The following is a 20,182-nucleotide window of genomic DNA, read 5'->3' on the forward strand; positions in this document are numbered from 1 at the left end:
CTGCCGTCCTGAATGTGAGCCCGGGCGGCGAGCGCATGGTCGGTGGATTTGAAAATCATAGTAAAGAGGGGACGCAGCGCAGCTGCAAAGCAAATTCTAAAACGGACAGAAGGAGAGATGGATGTGTCAAAGTCCTGGAAACATCACGACTGCCACTTCAACCTTATGAGCAAGCACAGCAACGCCGAATATCCGCTGGTTCCGCAGGGCCAAGTCCTGGCGAGGGCCGACGACTTGTTAACTCCGCCGTTTTGATCCTTTCTGACCAGCAGTCAGCCGTATTGGATCTTGCCCAGATATCTGAGACAGTATGGTCTCCACTTCGACGGAGCCTGGTCAGTGGGTATGCAGGGAGCGACAGCAGAGCTACGCGGGACGAGCATGTCGAGCATTGATTTAAACAGCGGTGCAGTTACGCGAACACTTCCGGATGATGTAGTGACAGATGCTGCGTCAGTGACAAAAGCTGTCATGCTGCCATAGTCAGAGGACCTTCTTCTTCTAGGTCTGGTCGGTAGCACGGATTCAGTTTGAACAAGAGCGATTTGAAAGAGTGTGCTACAATCCACTGTCAAAGTGGGCAGCAGGAAGAAGGCATTTGTGCCGAGACTTCAACGTGCAACTGGAGGAATTTTCCAGAACAGCCATATGCCTGTCACCCGTCAAGACAATGTGTTGCAGAGACAAGACCTGCGCTCTCTCGTATATTCTTGGCCTATGTAACGGCAATTCGGGTGCGGCATTGCGGCGTTTACGTTTCTGCGTGGTTGTTGATGAGGTCAGGAGAGCGGTGGAGGTGCGAAGTGGAGATGAGTGGAGATGCCGACGGAAACGTGAAACAGGTTGAGTTGAAGGTGTCTGTGCGTCGGCAAGTAGCCGGAGGGCGGCAGCCATCCTCTATTCCACGAGCAAACCTCAAGGCCTTCCAGGACATTTCGACCAATCGAAATTAAAAATTGATCAAGTTGAAACGCTAGAGTGTACATCTACTATCATACATACAATTCAAGGCCACCGAAGAGCCTTAAAATGCTATTGTATGCCGTGAACGACATGAATATTCCAAGTCATGTCTATATGATGAAATAAACGCTGTACTGATAGAGCCAAACGCTCATGAACGCCGAAACCAATGATGAAGTAGAACTGCAAAGACCCTTCGACTTACGGATGTTCGTGTTGCGCTGCGCCCGTCGCCTCCTCAACTCGTTCCTGAATCAGATTAACCTGCTTGACCGGATGCAAGAGCACCGCAGGCAGGCACATGCGGCCCTCGCCAGCCATCTCCTCCTCCTCACCACCGTCGTTGTCGACATTGTATCCCATCCACCTCTTCCACAAGTTGGGGGCGAAACCGGCATTGTAGTACCATGTTGTGCCTTCGAAGTTGTGCTGTCTCTCGTCTGAGAAAACTGACAGTCTGGCACCACCGGATGCACCATTTCTGCCGTTGTTGAAGATAGCGGCAAGATACTGTGTGGGCCACTTGCGATCGATGAAGACGGGGTGAGGTGCGTAGACGGCTTTGAGACCATGGTGGAGGGCACACGACCCTGGCCACATTTCACTGAACATGGTGTGACGGAAATGAGACTGCTCGCGGTGCATGGTTTCGAGGAGGCGGCGTGACAGACGGCCTGATGTGTTGATAGCAGTTCGGCGTGGCGGTTGGCCGTTCGTCTTATTGTAACCAGTAGTGTCTTCGTTCAAAATCCAGTTCGTTCGGTCCGGGTCGAAGAGTGGATTGAACACTATGAGGTCGGCCGGCTCGCCTACACCCCACTCGTGCTTGTCTTCCATCAAGGTATGTGGCGGTATCACGTCCTCGTCGATCTCAATGTCAGGATAAGCCTGAGGCTTCTCCGGGCCCCAGATGTGCTTCTCAGGTTTCTGCAACTCGGGTTGAGCAACATGCGGATTCGGCGGAAGGTGGGATGACCAGGTGTTGGCTTTGCTATTGGTACCATGCTCGGTTTGTACACGCACCATGTGGGTGAAGTCTTCCCAGGAGCCATGAACAGATGGAACATAGAAGCGAGCGTTGCGTTCCCATAAACCCTTGCGAGGTTGTGCTGCAGTCCACTTGGAAACTTGCTCGAACAGATGGTAATAGTGACCTGTATACCGAACGTCCATCTCCCAGTGCCAGAAGTACTCGAACTCAGGGTGTTGATGCGCGAAGTAGGTGACAGGCATGAAGGTCGAACGGTAAGCACCGTGGACAGGCAGGCCGCGGTACATAGACTCTTCCACACCACCATAGATAAGACCCATTTGGCGTTCAGACCATAGCGTGCCCATACCAGCGAATTCTGCTGGCAGAGACTTAGTCAGTACCTCCTGATACACGTTTTCGTCGGCCCAAATCTGTTTGTTGTCATCCTTCACGTGGATGAGGAAGTGTACTTGATATTCGCCACCAGATGCGAGACTGAGTTCTGATATCATGGATCGCAGATACATCAGGTCCTCGTCGTCATATTCGTAGTCCCACCACGTGCGGATGAGGACAGCAGTTCGCGAGAGGACCTTGTTGTAGGAGGCTTTCGACTGTTGGCGAGCAGACTCGGTCTGATTGTCAGTCGGGGGGACAACGTCTAGTTGCCGCTTCTGCGTGGCCATAGCCTGAAAATCGTTGCTGCCGCGGGTCTTTGGTACCGTCTTGAAGCGTGCCTTGTTCTTCTCCAAGCAACGCCTAACAGCCTTGCCCCATTTGACTCTCCGGTAGTCAACTTCTGGGACAGCCTCCCACACCTTCTCGATACCCTCGCGGTCGCCTTCCATTCCAGCACCGGTGCCTCCCCTCCTCTTGCTGTAGCCCAGGCCATACGGTCCCAAGCGTCCGAAGCGCTCAAAACAAATGTCGTCTCTCAGGCCGAGCAGGTCATAACTTCCCATGACATTGTCAGGCATGCCCTTTGTTACCCCGTCGTAGACTCGTAGTCCAGGGACAGCGATTGTGTCCTTCTCGTCCAGATAGCACGTCTCCACCGGACCATACTCTTCCACATACTTCAAGCTGTTGTAGTCTGGGTATGGACTGAACGGTATCGAGTCCGGAATCTTTGCGCCATCGGCCCTCTTCTCCTTCGGCGCCTCCTGCCTCGTGTCCACTGGGGACAGCTCAGGGTCGATGTCCTCTTTTGTTGGATACTCTGATACGTTCTCTTTGCGGCTGACCAAGGTGCGTATCCCCCCATGGTAGCGCTTCAAGAAGGGAAAGCTCTTCCATACCGGCGGCGGAGGCTGTGACTTGTACAGCTTGAGCTCTGCGTTCCGTATCGAGTCCCAGCTACTGTGCAACAGAAACCATATGAACAAGACCAATGTGCTTGCTATAGCCAGTCCAAAGTACCTTGTGAAGGCGCGAGGATTTCGGTAGCTGTATGCGCTGACGGATGGTTTCGATGGCGTTTTTCGATGTGCGCGCGACGCCTTGCGGTTCGGAGCGAGAGGCCGGGCTTCGTGTGCATTGTTCGGATTGACCTCGTAGGCGCCGGAGGATGCTCGTGAAGAGTACGGACTCGATGCGCCAGAGGACGTGTAGCTGTCGTCATCGTCGCTATCGTAGCGTTTCTCATCGTTTAGCTCGCCGTCCTCGAGGTCGCGCTCGACCTGATTGTAGGCTTGCGGTTTCCGCTTGGCTACCGTGAGCTGCGGCCGGAAGCCCAGCATCCTGTATGGCTGCACGTGGTGCACGTCCTATCGCATTCGAGAGTGCCTTGTCTGTGTTGAGATGGCGCGAGGGTCACCTGGAATACGGGGCGCCGAGGATGACGTGAGTCGAGTTGAGTCGAGACGATGCTAGGGGGAAGGGGTCCAGAAGTAGGTCTCGCTACCAGAGACCATGGGCAGTCGTAACAATATGTGGAAGACAAAGTCGTTATGTCGTGAGATTGTACAGCTCCGCCGTCAAACTGTGGTTGAGCTCAGCGCAGCACCCAAACAAATGGCGTTGCTGGGGCGGCCACGGCAAGTGCGGCTCGTGTCAGTGCGCTCCGCACCCCACAGACGCCGCCACGACACCACTTGCGTGCAACGATGCTTGCAACAAGGTGTATCCGGCGAGCCTTCGGTTTGATGACAGTCACTTCGGATGAGTGTTCATGCTCAAGCTCAAGCCCAGACGAGGCCTATTGTGGGTCTGGAAGAAGTCGTCATGGAATACTCTATTGCATGTAGTCATTGCTTCCGTAATGTCGGATCGACACAAGGCTGTGCCGAGACTACCACCCACATTGCGGAATTTTTATGATAAGATGGCTGTTGACACGCGGGACTAACATCTCTAGAGTCTCGCGCTCCAGCAGAGCATGAGTCCCACTTCGCACAAGGACGCAATATGTTGCGATGACCTCATAAGGATCTAGTTCTTCTGGCACGCCCGGCAGTCAGCCAGGTCAGCTTCGGTACCGCATGGAGTCATGGAAACCGTAGCTATTCAGGGTCTCAGGTCTACAACAAGGCTTTTGTGGCAGCCAACGGTGTATATATCTTCCCAGTCGGTCATTTCGTGCTCATCTGACCCCAACGATTGGACAGTTCTCCTTCATCCCATGAGTGAGCAAAGACGACTCGATCTCTTGGACGACAACAGCGTATCAGGACTAGAACACTGCGGAGCTTTCATCCTGATTTTCTCCGTCCCGCAACTACACCGACAATATAGATCCTGGGTATGATGTATGCTATTTCTGGCTCGATGGCTTGACGCTTGAGGTGGTCGAGAATGGACAGTCTGACAGCGGTCGCTGCTTTCAGACTCTCGATCAGATATGCTCAAGCGACCTCACAACTCTCACGATACAGGCTGCCTCGGAGCTTGACCCGGGACAAACATATACACGCAATAGTGACTCCAGCGTGCTTCCATATCGCTGCACTCGGATTGCTAGCCGTCTGACGCCCGGGTTTCCTGCCTCGTGCGAGCCCTTCTTCGATAAGTCGAAAGCCGTAGACCGGGTGAACAGGCAAAATGCCACAAGTTTGGGGACATGATCGGGACCAGACTCGCTGCTTGATCGGTCTGTCTGCCGGCTGAACAACTCTTATAGTGCTCGAAGGATCGATCAGAGCTGGGGGCATTGAAGGATTCACCGGAGTTGCCGGTGCATCTGTATCCGTGAGGCTAAAGAGGCACGCTGTTTGCAACTGTCCATTGCGATTTGTTGCCAACGAATCGAGCTGAAAATCAGTTGCACCTCCTCGCGTTGCCTGTGCTGCTCTCCCAATCACGATACTCAGCAGGCAGGTGCACCACGCCCATCAAAGGCAACGAAAAGGGTTCAAGATAACAAGTTGGTTCGCCAAACAGCCTACCAAGTCTCATTAGTTTTGTGAGAACCAAGTTCACATGGCTAATGATGCCTTTTGAGGCCAGTACCTTGACGAAGTCCGGGATCTTGTCGTTGGCGCGCTGGAATCGCTCGCTGGAGGAGGAGATCGGGGGTTCGCCGCCACAGCAGGTACTCGATAGCTGTAGGAAAGCATGTGTTCTAAGGTGTGAGGTACCTGGGGTGATTCGTAGTTGCTGTTGTTGTTGTACAGCATCAACTTCGGATTGTGGTTCTCCGTACTGCCGTTCAGCTGCTACGCAACAAGGCATTTCTTGGCTAAGTCCAACAAGCTCGAAGGATAATGAGCGTGATATTCTCAGTGGCCCAGAAAGCGTTCGCTACTCATGATGAGTCGAATGCAGTCTTGCGGGGCGACAGGAGTCACCCAGATCAGAGCTTAGCGTGCGTTCACAACCGAGACGCTACCGTAGGGACGACCAGCTGCAAGTCAGCACTTGGGCCTCCACTGCGATCGACCAAATGCAGTATACGGCTCACTGTTTCCCCTCTCTCAAAATCAAACTCAATCTCACCCTTTGCTCTACTACAATCTCCGTCGACCATCCAAAATGAAAGACTCAGGACCCTTCATCTTCTATGACATCGCGTCGCCCATTGAGCCACGCTCATATGCACCAAACCCTTCAAAAGGCCGTTTAGCGTTGTCTTTCAAAGGCGTACCGTTCGAGACCACCTTTGTCGAGATCACCGATATCAGTAAGGTCCGCAAGGGTCTTGACTGCCCCGCTACTCGCACGTTCGACGATGGTGCGGTACCTCACATCTTGGTGGCATCCGATGCTGAATTTTGAACACAGGCTCCGATTACTACACACTACCCATGCTACAAGCCCCCTCAGGCGAGGTAATCGGCGACTCATTTGATATTGCCAACTACCTCGAGGACACCTTCCCAGACTCAGGCAGCCGTCTCTTTCCCCAGAACTCGACACGCACGGGACTCGACTACGAGAGCCCACAGAAAGACACCACCATAATGATTCCGATAACTACCAATAAAGGTAAGAATAATCAGGACTACGCCCGCTTCAACTGGCACGTCGATGTGACCTTCACTCAACACGTGCTCCTCGTCGCGTACTACATGCCCTTCAATCCCGCGACAGAAGAAGCTACGAGAGAATGCTTCCTCAAGCGCGCGAAGATGGATTCCTGGGAGCAATTTAAAGTCGAGGGCGAGATGAGGGAGGGTATCAAGGCGTCGTTCAAGGAGTCACTTACCTCGCTTGCTAAGCTGTTCACGGTGAATGAGGATGGGCCGTTTCTTGAGGGCAACGAAGCAAACTACGCGGACCTGATTGTGGGAGGATGGCTTAATATGTTCTCAGAGTGTATGCCGTCGGAGGAGTGGAAGGACTTCAGGACGTGGCATGGTGGGGTTTTCGCGAGACTGCATGATGCCCTGCATGAAAATTACTATGTCTGCAAATAGAGCAGATGCGAATTTTCGAGATCAAATCATTAGATCTCTGGAAGTTCCAGTCAATTCGAAAGAAAATCATACGGACTGGTGAAGTGCTTACAATGTCTCCACGAATATGTGGATTGATAGCATCTCGAGCCCCGCCTACGCGTTGAGGAGCTTCTCGATCCATGCAGCCCGCTTCGACACATCGTCAACACTGATCCAACGTTAAAGCTTATGCTCGCTCACTGAAACCTATCACAGTCCAATTAAATAGCCTAGCTTACGATTCTATTTTATCTAATATATCTCCTAATGTGCAAGGGGGAAGGTTTGGTGGTCATGATGTCGTAGTGTGAATAGTCGAACGTCGCTGACCGGCTCTGTTGCATGCAGGGTTGGGATGCAATGCTGCTTGGTAAATGAGTGAGTTTGTAAGCTCATGAGGACATGTGATGTTGCGATATCGTATAAGTGACAGCCCAGTTCTTGATGCCAGCAATTTGGTCCCTGGAAAATTGCAAGATCGCAAACTCTACTCCAAGAGCTGCTCGACAAAGTGTTCCATTGGTCACATCTAGGCGCACATACTCTTCCTACTCAGGTAGGTGGGCCGACGATGGGACAAATACCCTTGCTGCAGTATGGAACGGCCTCGAAGTCGAACAGCGATAAGAACGCGGTTACGCGTGTAGTCGTCGTAGCGAGAGCGCAACTCATGCTGACAATCACGCAGATTCCGGAGTGACAACGTGTCTCGTGACCCGACAGGAAGGAGTGGACTGATGTGGGAAAGGAGGCCTGAAGTGACGACACATGTGAGTACGCATACCACAATGAAACCCCATCAGGGTCGCAGAAACGACGAAGTGCATCACTGACAAGTGGAAGTATACGACTCAACGTTTGGTATTGATCAGGATGTATTAAGATGCAGTTTGTTGTGAACGCCCGCGCTGAAGGAAGGGATATCTGTCGAATGTATGCTAAAGCTTTTCAGAACGTCCCTAAACCTTGGGCTCCTCATCGCTAGCACGCTCGCTGGTCTTCTGGTGAAGAATCGGTGCACCAGTGATGCTCTCGTTACCCATGTCCCAGTCCTGTGCGAGGTCCTCGAGGGTTCTCCTCTTGGTCTCGGGGATGAGAAGGGTGGTGAAAATACCAGCGAACATGAAAGCAGAGAAGATCTGCATGACGTGGTTGAGCCATGGGTTGGCGTTGGTCTTTGTAGCACCACGGGTACGCAGAGGAGAAATGGCACCCTGAGCGATGATGGAACCGATCTTACCGGATCCGGCAGAGATACCGTGGGAAGTAGAACGGTAGCGGGTAGGGAAGCACTCGCCGGGAACGATGAATGTGGTGGTGTTGGGACCCCAGTTGAAGAAGAGCTGGATGAGGACGTAGATGGCCAACATGGCGTGGCCACTGAGGTGGTGGTAGGCGAAACCCCAGATGAGGAAGAGGATAGTGAGCATGATGAAACCGACGAGCTGGAGGATCTTACGACCGACAGTGTCGATGGTTGCAACAGCCAACCAGTATCCAGGAATGGCACCAGCGCAGATGAGAATGCAGTTACCAGCGGCCAAGTTGTAAAGCTTGTGGTAGACAGTGCTGCCGCCACCATAACCAATAGCCTGGAGGACAGTAGAGGAGTTCAGACCGAGACCGTAGAAAGCGACATCGAGCAGCAGCCACGACATGGCGGTTCCGAAGAGAATCTTGCCGTTCCTAAGCTTGCCGTAGAAGCGGAAAAAGTCACCGAACGAGGCCTTGGGAATCTCAAGTTGAGCGACGGAAGCTTGGGGGGTGGTGGCCGCAGTGATCGCATCCACATCACCCTCGCCCTTCTTGCCGGAAACGTAGTGAGCGACGTCAGCACCGGCTTTCTCGATGTCGCGAGCAACATCAAAGGTGTAACGGGGAGTCTCGGGGATGGTGAGGCGGAAGTAGAGAGCGCAGACGGCAGGAACGATACCAATACCGATCAGAGCGCGCCACATCTGGTCGACGGCAACGCGGCACTCGCCGGTGCAGGTAGCGTAAGAAGAAGCCTTCTCAAGCTTGGACTTGAAGCCAGCGGTCAAGCAAACCATGACGACGGCACCACCGAGCTGACCAAAACCCTGCATAGCGAAGACAGCGCCCATCATAGCACCTCTCCACTTGGTGGTAGCGAACTCAGATGTGATGATGGAAGAAAGTGGGTAGTCACCGCCGATTCCTGTTTTCTGTCAGATTGGGTCAAACCATAGCAGAGTCGATCAACTCACCAATACCCATAAGTACACGCCAGAAGATGATGAGACCGACGATAGATGTTCCAGGACCGGGGCCCACGAGTGACTGAGCAAGAGTTGCGGCGATGATGAGAATCAGCTCCAGACCGTACATCTTCTTACGACCGACGATATCAGCGAGGGCGCCGAAGCCAACCTGACCAATGACGGTACCAGCTGAAGTTGAGAGTTTGATGGCAGTGTCCTGAGTCGTAAGGAGCACGCCCTTGTTGTCCTGCTTGTAGACGATACCCAGCATAATGGTCAAGAGAGAGACACAGAAGATATCATAGCTGTCGGTGAAGAAACCAGTTCCTGCGACGAGAATGGCACGAACGTGGTACCAGCCGAAAGGCGCCTTGTCGATTTCAGCGAGGGCGAGACGACGACGCTCGTTGGGCTGGAAGCTGTTAGATGATGTCTCGTCGCTCTGAGCAAGAGGAGGCTCACGTCTTCGATGTGCGCGAAGTCATTGACCGTGTTGTGGAACGCGCTGTTCCCTCCTGCTGTCTTGATGGCCATTGTGAAGGAGTGAAGCTTCGCCGAGCCTGTACCAAGGTGTTCAAGGAGTTGAACGAGGCTTGACTTCGGAAGCGGCGGTTGACCCTGGGCTGGGCTCTGAAGCTGGGCATAAGCACAAGCTATATACCGAGAAGGCAAGCTTCTGGGGTGGCATGGTGAGTTGCTTGGCGAGTGAAGGAGCCTATAACCTCGGCCAATGAGGGCATGTCACACGAGCACGCAGTCATGATTGCAATGGGCGAGACCGACTGGCCGGTCTCTTGGAGGCCTACTCTGCAAACGATTTCTCCCTGTTGCAAGTCCAGGGGCGCCACAATGCTTGTTAGTCGCGGAGCTGTCAACCTCGCTCGTCCCAAAGAACAAGCGTCCGTGTGCAGTATTGAGCCCTGGCCAATAAGCACCCCGTGTGGAGAAACGTGGGGCTTGGCAACACCTTGAACCTTGAACGTCGCCGCTGATACGCCGCGAAGCTTTTCTCGATCCTCCGACGATGCTTGTGAAGGCTCGCCAGAACGCGGCATCATAGGTATTGACCGCGTGGCGTGTATGCACACCGTGGGTCTCCTCCCACACTACCAATATTGGTCCTGGTCGGGGTTGACGATGAGGTTCCCGCCTCTCCCACGGTGGACCCTGATGCGCTCCCAGGTCGCTGCCTGCATGGTTAGGAACGACCTCGGGGGGATACCGGTATGTAACTACATATTGAGAGACTTGCCAATGCGCTGCAATTCGAGGAATCGAGGACTGGCCGCGAATTAAGCCGCGCAGATCAGACTTCGTACGCTCGTACCCGACACTCGAGGCCCAACGGTCACAGTACACTCCACTCCGCCTGCCTAGAGTGTGGGATCTCGCTTCAGCCAGCTACTATTATTGGGCTCAGTTTGGATTTTGTTCTGCTCCTTCTGTGTCCACTATGTATGGGACCTCACAGGATCAGACCATCGTTACATTCGAGAGCTGTACACTCCCGCAATGACGAACAGTAAACAATGTGCCTTGCTTCATTTCATCCTCGACATAAGCTCGAGTTATTAGACAAATTTCCCGGATATATTCTCTCGTCCTGCATGCGTTCCACTTGGGGCTCCGGTGGAGTAGCGCATCTGGTATGGTAAGCTAGCTTGGCGCGAGGTCCCGCCTGCAGGTCTTCGGTAGAATGATCCAAACAAGGGATTCGATCTCGCGGCTTATGTTGACACCAGCCCAGGCCCTATAATGATCCCACTAATGACATCTTCTCGGACGCCAGAGAGTCGGGTTATCGCCAGCAGCGACCGAGGATTTGCTTTTCGAAAGGCTGTCGACGATCGTTGGATACTGCTCCCGCACACTACAAAAAACATCACACTTCAGCGTGGCGCTTACTGCACGGCTGAACCACTCACATCTCAAGATTCCTGCACGCTGAGCTCCAGATTCGAATGCAAGTCATTACGCCAACTATGCAAAAAGCTGGCCATCCACGAGGCTCACGCATCGGCCTGCTTCTGACCGCATATCTGGGCCCATCTGCACCCATGTCGTATCTCGCCCCTGGATCCGATCAGAACGTGGTCTGCATGTTGTGGGTCAGAGTACAGCGTCGGCAAAAGAGCGAGCATCAAAGTATCACGGTACTTGTGCGGCCAATAACGGTACTACATCTCATGCCACATTGGGCTCGGCAGACGCGGCAGAGCAGGCGTCAAGCAACAAAACGATCCGGTCGATTCCGATGGCATACATTCGCTGGATCCAACACTGAACACGTAGAGATTCTGCCGAAAGCACGTTGGTAAAAAAAATGATGTGCCGGCAGTGGAAATGGTGAGCCCTAGTTGAAGTCGAGTGGCTAAAGGAGGTCCCAGTGCGGCTTGAGAGAGGCTGCGATTTTGCAAAGACTGAAAGAACTCACGACTTCCAACATCTTTCGACTTCCAACAAGCCTCTCTGTCTGACTCGAAGGCTCGGACTATGCGACCAGACTACCTTTTCGATGGACAAGAGCGATCAGGACAGGAGAATGTCGTGCTCGCACATGCAAAAGAAGTGAAGAAAGCATGCTGCATCGCCCCCTGTGCGGTCAGCCCGTCACTACGTCAACCGAATTAAAGACGGACGAAAGCCAAGTGCACCGGCTCTTATTGATCAAAACTCAGAAATCTACGAATCTACAGTTGGCCCTCCTACGCCTTCTTGTACGTCGGCTGCAGCGGCGGGTCCGCGTTCTGAACCAGCATCTGCACATACTCGTCGAACCACGCACCAGCAGCAGGCGCACCGTCCAGGCCACAGCGCCCATCGCTCTCGCCACCGGGCTTGATCCACACCAGACTATCCACGAGCGTGTTGTTCGTCTTGGTCGTCGGCAACGGCCCAAACCCACTGGGCGCGATATTGCACCACTCGCCCCACTCCTCTCGCGCACCGAGCAGCGCAACACGGCCCTGGTCCACGATGAACTTGCTCGGCAGCCCTTGGGCCTCGAGGTACGGCGCAAGCGCAGACGCATAGTGAGACTCGTCCCACGAGGGCGAGTACTCGGTGTAGTTCTCACGCACGCGGGCGTTGAAGGCGTTGTAGTTGCTCACGTTTGTCGCGAAGCCGCGGATCTTGGCCTTGGAGGTGATCTTCTGCGCCAGCGCGACGACTTTGGCGAACACGGCCGCCGTCGGCGCCAGGTTGTCGGCCCATCCCAGCCACCCGCCGTGCGCGGCGTCGACGTACAGGTGCAGATTGGGCGCCTGCAGCTTGGCGATGGCGTACGCGATGCCCTGCTCGTAGAAGGGCGTGGCCTTTGCGCAGGCCGCGATGGCCTGGTTGGTGACTGCGTTGCCGAGGGAGTCGGGTTCGAGGACGATGGCAAAGGTCAGGTCCTTTGCTTCCTTGACGAGCTTGGCATACTTGTCTACGAACTGGGATTTGTAGAGTCGGAAGCCGTCGTTGTCGAGGGCCAGTTCGCCCGCGGACTCGCCGGCCGAGCAGTCGCGGTCGGGCAGGTTGTAGAGCACGAGGCCGACGATCATGTCATTGCCCTTCTTCTTCTGCGCGCGCGCTTCGGCAATGGTGGTTGTGATGTTGGACAGGTGGGCGCGAGAAGTGACCCATGTGAAGGTGGAGATTTTCTGCTGCACGGTGCGGGTGCGGGCGGCGTTGAGCGTGTCGTTCCTGGCCTCAAAGGCGGCGATGGTCTGGTCGAGCTTCTTGCCGTAGCTCTGGACGACGTGGCGGTCCTTGCCTTGGAAGGGGTTGGGCTCGGACGTGGGCGCGGCAGAGACGACGCTGCCGACGACGGTGGCGGTGGCCAGGAGGAGGGAGGTGAGGTGGACCATGATGCTCGACCTTTACGCTTGACTTTTGACTTGACTGACTTGGAGCTGTAGGCTGGAGAGCATCGCATCGAGGTGCCCCGACTTATATACACTCGACCTGGGCATCTACTCTCCCGAGAGCCTGCTCTTGGTGCTGGTGTACATGGCTGCCACCAGGGCTTGCCTCTTCGAGCACAATCGACGGTGCTGGCGGCCCGTTGCAGAGTGCGGGATACAGCCCAAGACCCACGCGCCGAGATGAAGCTCAGCATGTGACCAGGATCTGGAGACGTCGAGGGAGGTGCAGCCAATAGGGCTATGCGCCTCGCGCCACATCTTTCCAGCACGATGACTTGATGTGTTTGCGCATTGTTCCTGTATTGTTCCTGTATTGTTCTCGCATTGTTACCGCATTGTTCCTGTATTGTTCCTGTATTGTTCCTGTATTGTTCTCGCATTGTTACCGCATTGTTCTCGCATTGTTCTCTGCAGCTATATTTCTGCTTCCGCGCCGCTGCATTGAAGACGAGAAGCATCTTGGTCCCTCGGAAGCATTTCGCCAGAAGTATTATCGTGAAGGCGTCAGAGTTCCGAAGCAGGCAAATCGTGTTCCGAGGAGGATCGAAGGGACCTCGCGTGCCTAGGTGTTGAGATTGGGCCAAGCCCCGTCAACCGGGCTGCTCGAAACACTTGGGCGCGTGTTAATCTGTGGAGCGATTTAGCCGCCTTGTGCCCCGGGGAGGTAGAGCCTCAACTCCGCTTCTGAATTGGTAGATACGTGGAGGCACGTGTATGTCGTGTCACAGTGTAAAGCACAGTAAGCATCCAGTGCTTGCAGGCAGATGCATGTCATTGGTTCAGGTCCCGAGCTACAATATACAGCACAGTAGGCACCCAGTGGTGCTGACATGTAGACGTGCATGCATTTAATCTACAGCATATTCCATGCATGTTCTAGCGCCGTGTTGAAAACGGCGCGACCTGACCGTCGGTTGGGTTCAATCTGTACCTGCATGCAGAGTGCCTGAGGCGCCCGTGTCCTAATCGATGAGGCGAGCTTGCAGCAGAGCTGCTATGCTACCTGACACGCGCGTCGACGCAACTTGTGGGTTGTGTTTGGTGTGACTCGTTCGACGACGTTGCTTCCTCGGTGCAAGAAGAGGGGATGGATGTGTTGCCAGCACGTAGCCAGCGCTCATGGATATATCTAGACGAACACACAACATCAGTACATATAGTCGTAGCCAGCATTTGTGGATACATCTACACAAACACACAATACTAGTACACATAGTTGTAGCCAGCAATTGTGGATACATCTACACAAACACACAACATCAGTACACATAGTTGTAGCCAGCATTTGTGGATACATCTACACAAACACACAACATCAGTACACATAGTCGTAGCCAGCATTTGTGGATACATCTACACAAACACACAATATCAGTACACATAGTCAACCCCCCCTCATGCATGCGCGGGAGCGCCGGCTCTCGACGCTGCTGTCCCTGGCGCGATGGCGGCCTGGCTGTCGAGCTCTGTGACGGCATCGTCATACTCGGCGGTGGTCAGATCGGAGACGCCCGCGTCCTCGTTCTGCGGGCCAGAGAACATCTGGGCGCGCATGCTCGCCTCCTCCTCAATCTGCTGGTTGGCCCAGGCCTTCCAGCTCTCCCAGGCCTTGTCCTCGAGCTCGACGCCGACCTCGAGCGGGCCCTTGCCGAAGTAGGCGCCCACGTGAATGGCCTCCTCCCTCGCGATGCGAGTGCGGATCTCGTTCAGGTGGCGGTGGTGGTAGAACTCGCGGCGGGCCTGGTCGTATGCGGCGGCCTTGGTTATGCGTCTGTTCTGCATGAGCCACATCTGGCGCTGGACGACACTGCAACATATCAGCAGACGCAGACTACCGCCATTCCTGTCTGGCGCACCTCTCGCCGTCCAGCTGTTTCCCCCGCTGCTGGATCTTGGACCAGTCGTAGCCCTTGGCGTCGTTCCCCGAGTCCTCGACGACCAGTCTTGGCCGCGCCAGCTCCCACGGGTGGTCGCCGAAGAAGTCTGAGCGCAGCCTGTCTTCCGGGTACACAATGGGCAGCGGCTTGAACAGCCTGCTGGCCTTCTTCGCGCCCTTGACCTTTGGGGCCTGCAGGACCGGGCGGGCGAGCGTCTCGCCCGCGGGAATGTCGCCGACAATGTCGTACCACTGCGGCAGGGTCGCGGTGCGCTTCGCGTCGAAGAGGGCCTTTGCGGTCGACCGCACGCGCAGGGGAGCGAGGCTGTAGCGGCCCATGGCGGGCGACGGGGGCGTGGAGCGGCGACTGTCCGAGTGCCAGGCGCGCCTGCTGCAGTCAGTCCGTGGCTGTGCGAGGCGACGAGAGAGCGGTCGGCCGGGCGAGGGTGCAGACGGGCGGGCGAGGGTGCAGACGGGCAGGCGAGGGTGCAGGCGGGCGGGCGAGGGTGCAGGCGGGCGGGCGAGTGGTGGTGCGGTCCCGTTGGGGCTCCCGTCGAGGTTCGACATGATCTCCATCTACCAGTACAATGCCAAGACGCCTGAAATCTTTCGGCGACGCGCTCTCCTCCGCGCGCCCCATGCCCGCCGTCACGCCCGTTCGCTCTCAGTGCAGTCCTCCCAATCTGATGGAGTCGCCGTAGCCAATCGCACCCATGGAACCTGCCCGCAGCCGCTGTCCGTAACCACGATGCCCGAAATCTCATGTCCCTCCTCCGTACCCTCGACCGGACCTCCGCAGTCTCACAACACCACGCGCCCTTTCTCTCCTCCCTCTGCTCCCTCTCCTCCCTCTCCTCCCTCTCCTCCCCCCCCTTCCTCCCCTTCCTGTACCCCGCCCTCCAGCCAACGAACGCGTCCCAACGCCGCTTTGCCCACGCGGCAACAAGCCATGTCTCGCCCACCAAGGCTCCCACCGGCGACCCCATGGAAGCGCTGTTCGTCCGCGCCCTCGTGCGCGCCGGCTCCTGCTCGTCACACGCACGGCGGGTGCACACCTTGCACAGTGCTGCCCCCCCACCGCCGCAAGACAAGACGCGGCGGAGAAACGTCGCAGAAGACGCCCAACAACACGCCCGGCGAGGCTTCAAGACAAAGACGGCCCGCAAGGGGCCCTTGACCAGGGTGGGGCAGTTTGCAAAGAAAGAGCTCAAGGCCATGGTCGACTACTACGGCATCGAGCTGGACACGCGGCCCGAGGACGACGAGCTGGTAGACGATGGAGGGCCGCTGGTTTGGAATGTGGGCGACAGCCACGAGCCATGGCCGCTGCGAGAGGCCACCGACTGGTTCCACATACGGCGCCTCAAGAAGCTACTCAAGGACGACGAATCGCCCAACGAAGACGTCTTCGACACGTACAGGAAACTGCCCTCGCCAGGCGTCGTCTACCTCGATACCGACACGATTCGAGGCCTTCTGCACCACCTGTCGATTGTCGAACGCCCCACTCCCCCGGACATGCAGCGCTTCATGTCGGTGCTCGACGATATGAAACGCGCCCACATACACATCAATCAGGCCGAGTGGACCACTGCTATCCACTTCGCCGGTCGCTGCATGGGCCCAGTGTCTGCCGAGGAGCTGGCCTCCGCCTTGAGCCTGTGGCGCGACATGGAGCACCGAGCTGGGGTCAAAGGCGGCTTCGTGACGCTAAACGTCCTCTTCGACATTGCAGTCAAGGCCGGGAAATACACGCTGGCTGACACCTTCCTCAAGGAGCTGCGGGCACGTAACCTCAAGCTGCACCGGCACTTTCGAGTCTCGTTGTTGTACTACCACGGCGTGCTGCGGAACGGCACTGCCGTGAGGCAGACGTATCAAGACCTAGTCGACGCCGGCGATATCGTAGACACTGCAGTCATGAACGCTGTCGTCGCTGCTCTTTTCCGCGCCGGCGAGCCCGCAGCCGCAGAACACGTCTTTGAGCGCATGAAGAAGCTGCACGCGGCCAAAGACGTCCCTGCGCCAGGCCACAGGTTTTTCATGAACCACTGGCGAGACCGACGTGCAGTAGGCCTGCATTTCACCCACCAGGCTCGATCGCTCAAGAAGGCCGGGAACCAAGAGCTGCTGCAAGAGCTCCAGGACTATGCGCCCATTGCACCCAACTCGCGGACCTATGCGCTCCTCATCCGCCACCATTCCACAGTCAGCGGCGACATTGACCGCGTGAACGAGCTGCTCATGGAAGCGCGCAGCTACTCCGTCCCCATCGAGGGCACCACCTTCATCGTCATGTTCCACGGCTTCGCCTCTTTTGGCGGCGTGCGGTACTCGTCCTGGACAGCCGACAAGCTGGAGCGACTGTGGTCGCAGTTCCTGCAGGCCATTGCGAACAAGACGGACCGGACCTGGCTCTCCGCCTTGGCCGTTATTGCCGCTTTGAAGGCGTTCAAGCGCTGCACAGATCTCGATCGCACGCTCGCCGCATGGGAGGAGATCCGGCCCAGCTGGCAGCCCAACGAGCAGGAGCTGGAGAGCGTCATGCAAGAGCTGCGGAGGATTGACGTTAAGCCTGGCTTCTTCAGCAAGAACGTTGGAACGCGACGATGAGTGTATGGGTGTGTAATATATGACTAGATTAGACGAGTATTGTGCGCAACATGTGACTAGACTGGATGAGTATTGCAATACAATAACTGAGTGTGCAAGACCGAATATCAAATCTTCGCCTTCAGCTTCGACGCCTGCTTGTGCAACTTCAACGCCTCTCTGACCCCCAAGTCAATCAGCACATCTTCCGACCCACCAGGTACCGTGTAGCTAGGCACGGCGCGGTAAAACGCCTCGATCCTCGCACCCTGCCCCGTCTTTGTCAAGCCCAGTCCGCCCATGATCTTCCTACATTCTGTCAGCATCGCTCTCGTCTCGGATCAGGAACATGACTCACAAACACTCCTCCGCAACATACTTGCACACCATCCCACTCTCGACCTTGAGCAGCGCCGTCGTACCACCCAGCAACCGCGCGCCATCAGCATCGTCCAGGTTCTCCAGCTCGTACACAATCTGCTCCGTCCACGCCTGCAGGCTCTCCACCATGCGGCCGCAGTTGCCAAACTTGTTCCGCACAACCGGCTGCTCAATGAGCGTCTTATCAAACGCCTCGCGCTTGAGCGCCCAGCTGAACGCGTCCTCGAGCGCAACGCGACAGCCCCGGATCGCCTGGAACGCAATCCACAAGCGCTCGTGGTTGAAGTTGACCATGGTCTGCTTGAAGCCCTCGCCCTCGCGCCCGATCAGGTACGCAGCGGGGACCCGCACGTCCTCGAACGTCACGTACGTGGTTGCGCTCAGCGGGCCCGCGACCACCTCGAGCTTGCGCGTCCGCACGCCCTCGGACCGCGGGATAAGCAGCATGCTCAGCCCGCCTGCCCCGGGGCCGCCCGTGCGCACAAGCGTCATAAAGTAGTCGCTGAACATGCCGTTGGTGATCCACTTCTTGCTGCCGTTGACGACGTAGTGGGACCCGTCGGGCGCGCGCTCAGCCGTGGTTTTGACATTGCGCACATCGCTGCCGGCATCGGGCTCAGTAACAGCAAGACAGATGCGCTTCTCCCCGCTCAGGATCTCGGGGAAGATGTCGCGCGCCAGCTCCCGAGAGGCGAATTTCTGCAGCGGCGGCGCCCCGACCACAAGCCCGATGAATAGGCTCGCGATCGGCCCCGCGCGCACCAGCTCGTCCCAGAGGATCAGGTCGTGGAACCCGTCCCAGTCCGCGGCTTTGATGCCCGCTGCGATCGGGTAGTGCGCGTACTCGGGTGGGATTGTCTTGCCGAAGGCGATGGGCACGAGAAGACCGGCGGCGGCGCATTTGCCGTATATGGCTGGGTCGATGGCGCCGGCTTGCACCCAGTCTTCGGTGTAGGGCGCGATGTTCTGGGCTTGTTAGGGATTGGGGTTTGTGGAGTGTGTTGATTGGATCTATTGCGTTTCGTGGCGTAATAGAGTAACAGGCCATGTAGGATGTAGGGAAAATGGTGTAGGAAACGATGGAAAGATGGTCTAAGCAAGGACAGCTCGTATTTGCTGGAGAGCAAAGCTACGTCTTGTGCTGGATCAATTGCTCACTCGAGAGCACAACGTTCGTTCGGATCGACGTACCTCATCACACCATGTTCGAACGTAGTCGCGCAGCTTTCGGTGGCTCTCCTTGTAGTATGGTGATGGGCGTCCGGCGTACCTGCTAGCTTCAGCTCGCTGCTCTGGAAAGGTCAATAGCATGAAAGCCGTGAGTAGTCGCACCAGCTTGGTTCAGCCCACGGCAAGCTGCTTCCAAACGCTTCTAAGAGCTGGCTGGCAGGCTTGTCGTCTACGATCCTGGTAGTACTGTGCGCCATGATGACTGTCGATCTCAGGAATGAGGGTCAGAGGATCACGAACAGGATAGCAGCTGGCGTTTGATATATTTGGAGGCTATATGGTTGTAAAGTCGAGTTACCAAACCCGCTGTTCGACACGGTTGGTCGTTGGACATGCAGCTGACGGGCCGAGGCTGTCCCCGCTTTCTGCTTTCGCATCTCTGCCGGCAATTTTCGGTCAGATCATCCAACCTTGTCGCATGAAAGCTTACGGGTCTGGGACATTGTTGAAGAGATCATGGGTGTCGCTTGACGTAGCCATACTGTGCCTCCCAGGCATGTCAATAAGACCCGTGTTTGCACAGTTGACAACAATCAATTAAGTGGGGCCCAGCGACATCGGGTTGACTTGATTAATTACCTGCTCGAGCCTAGCAGTGACCCACACAGGTGTGGTTCTTACCTTGTTGGGTAAGCGCGTGAATGTGAGGTCGGAATTGACTTGACCATTGGCAAGGCTGCATGTCTGTGCAGGAAGCGCAACTGTGCCACAGGGGCACAAGCTGACGGTAACGACCTGCACAATGCAGGAGGAACGGTAGGACTTCACCTCTCAGCTCCTGTCGCTATGCTGCTCACGAGCGCGTCCACAAGAGAGCTGCAGCTTCGACTTTGCCGAGTCCAGACATGACTTCCAGACGACTCGTCGCCTCAACCGCCGCCTTTGGATACTCAACCGCCACCTTCACGCAAAAAAGTCACAACCCCGCGTGAGCCAAGCGGCACCGGGGCACATCACTACGCAGCGGAAGCATAACGCCTACCTATTTCGACACGTCATTTCGAAGAAATACTGCAGTCGAGTTTTGGGTGCCCACCCCTGATATCGCTGCTACATTGGCTGTCTTAATTGTCCAACTTGTATCTAGCCCAAGTCCGTTTGAGATACCTCAACAGTGAGTAATGACTTCCGTCTAGTCGTTCGGGCTTGAGAGCTGTCGAAAC

The 20,182-nt window shown here is 56.0% G+C and overlaps 9 protein-coding genes across 9 annotated transcripts; 3 read left to right on the top strand and 6 right to left on the bottom strand.

Moving 5' to 3' along the window:
• Nucleotides 1–971: 971 nt before the first annotated feature.
• On the bottom strand, nt 972–3,922 carry M421DRAFT_420492 (uncharacterized protein). Its single transcript, XM_033592504.1, has one exon. It carries the CDS (start codon nt 3,673–3,675, stop codon nt 1,165–1,167), a length of 2,511 nt encoding a protein of 836 aa, XP_033448856.1. The 5' UTR covers nt 3,676–3,922; the 3' UTR covers nt 972–1,164.
• Nucleotides 3,923–4,936: 1,014 nt separating this feature from the next.
• On the bottom strand, nt 4,937–5,702 carry M421DRAFT_150679 (uncharacterized protein). Its single transcript, XM_033587571.1, has one exon. The coding sequence runs from the start codon at nt 5,603–5,605 to the stop codon at nt 5,192–5,194; it is 414 nt and encodes a 137-aa protein (XP_033448857.1). The 5' UTR covers nt 5,606–5,702; the 3' UTR covers nt 4,937–5,191.
• Nucleotides 5,703–5,800: 98 nt separating this feature from the next.
• Nucleotides 5,801–6,865, top strand: M421DRAFT_420494 (uncharacterized protein). The gene is made up of 2 exons (XM_033592505.1): nt 5,801–6,104; nt 6,155–6,865. The coding sequence occupies exons 1-2, from the start codon at nt 5,906–5,908 to the stop codon at nt 6,787–6,789; spliced, it is 834 nt and encodes a 277-aa protein (XP_033448858.1). The 5' UTR covers nt 5,801–5,905; the 3' UTR covers nt 6,790–6,865.
• A 904-nt stretch (nt 6,866–7,769) lies between these two features.
• On the bottom strand, nt 7,770–9,566 carry M421DRAFT_62392 (inorganic phosphate transporter 1-6 /Pi cotransporter; the record flags this gene model as incomplete). Its single annotated transcript, XM_033595962.1, has 3 exons — nt 7,770–8,989; nt 9,039–9,444; nt 9,495–9,566. The coding sequence occupies 3 exons, from the start codon at nt 9,564–9,566 to the stop codon at nt 7,770–7,772; spliced, it is 1,698 nt and encodes a 565-aa protein (XP_033448859.1).
• Nucleotides 9,567–11,737: 2,171 nt separating this feature from the next.
• Nucleotides 11,738–12,883, bottom strand: M421DRAFT_62783 (glycoside hydrolase family 6 protein; the record flags this gene model as incomplete). Its single annotated transcript, XM_033596000.1, has 1 exon — nt 11,738–12,883. One exon carries the CDS (start codon nt 12,881–12,883, stop codon nt 11,738–11,740), a length of 1,146 nt encoding a protein of 381 aa, XP_033448860.1.
• Nucleotides 12,884–13,076: 193 nt separating this feature from the next.
• On the top strand, nt 13,077–13,543 carry M421DRAFT_150725 (uncharacterized protein). The gene has a single exon (XM_033587572.1). It carries the CDS (start codon nt 13,219–13,221, stop codon nt 13,504–13,506), a length of 288 nt encoding a protein of 95 aa, XP_033448861.1. The 5' UTR covers nt 13,077–13,218; the 3' UTR covers nt 13,507–13,543.
• Nucleotides 13,544–13,971: 428 nt separating this feature from the next.
• On the bottom strand, nt 13,972–15,471 carry M421DRAFT_420497 (uncharacterized protein). The gene is made up of 3 exons (XM_033592506.1): nt 14,797–15,471; nt 14,108–14,747; nt 13,972–14,051 (listed from the first exon to the last, which is right to left on the bottom strand). The coding sequence occupies exons 1-2, from the start codon at nt 15,381–15,383 to the stop codon at nt 14,336–14,338; spliced, it is 999 nt and encodes a 332-aa protein (XP_033448862.1). The 5' UTR covers nt 15,384–15,471; the 3' UTR covers nt 13,972–14,051; nt 14,108–14,335.
• Nucleotides 15,409–17,569, top strand: M421DRAFT_150743 (uncharacterized protein). The gene has a single exon (XM_033587573.1). It carries the CDS (start codon nt 15,579–15,581, stop codon nt 17,427–17,429), a length of 1,851 nt encoding a protein of 616 aa, XP_033448863.1. The 5' UTR covers nt 15,409–15,578; the 3' UTR covers nt 17,430–17,569.
• Nucleotides 17,537–19,060, bottom strand: M421DRAFT_62446 (acyl-CoA dehydrogenase NM domain-like protein; the record flags this gene model as incomplete). The annotated part of the gene is made up of 3 exons (XM_033595968.1): nt 17,537–17,717; nt 17,767–18,760; nt 18,961–19,060. Coding segments are annotated over 3 exons (1,275 nt in total), but the record flags the coding sequence as incomplete, so codon positions are not given.
• Between the last annotated feature and the right edge of the window lie 1,122 nt (nt 19,061–20,182).

Source organism: Didymella exigua, assembly GCF_010094145.1.
Source record: "Didymella exigua CBS 183.55 unplaced genomic scaffold M421scaffold_13, whole genome shotgun sequence".
In the NCBI taxonomy this organism is placed as follows: Eukaryota; Fungi; Ascomycota; class Dothideomycetes; order Pleosporales; family Didymellaceae; genus Didymella; species Didymella exigua.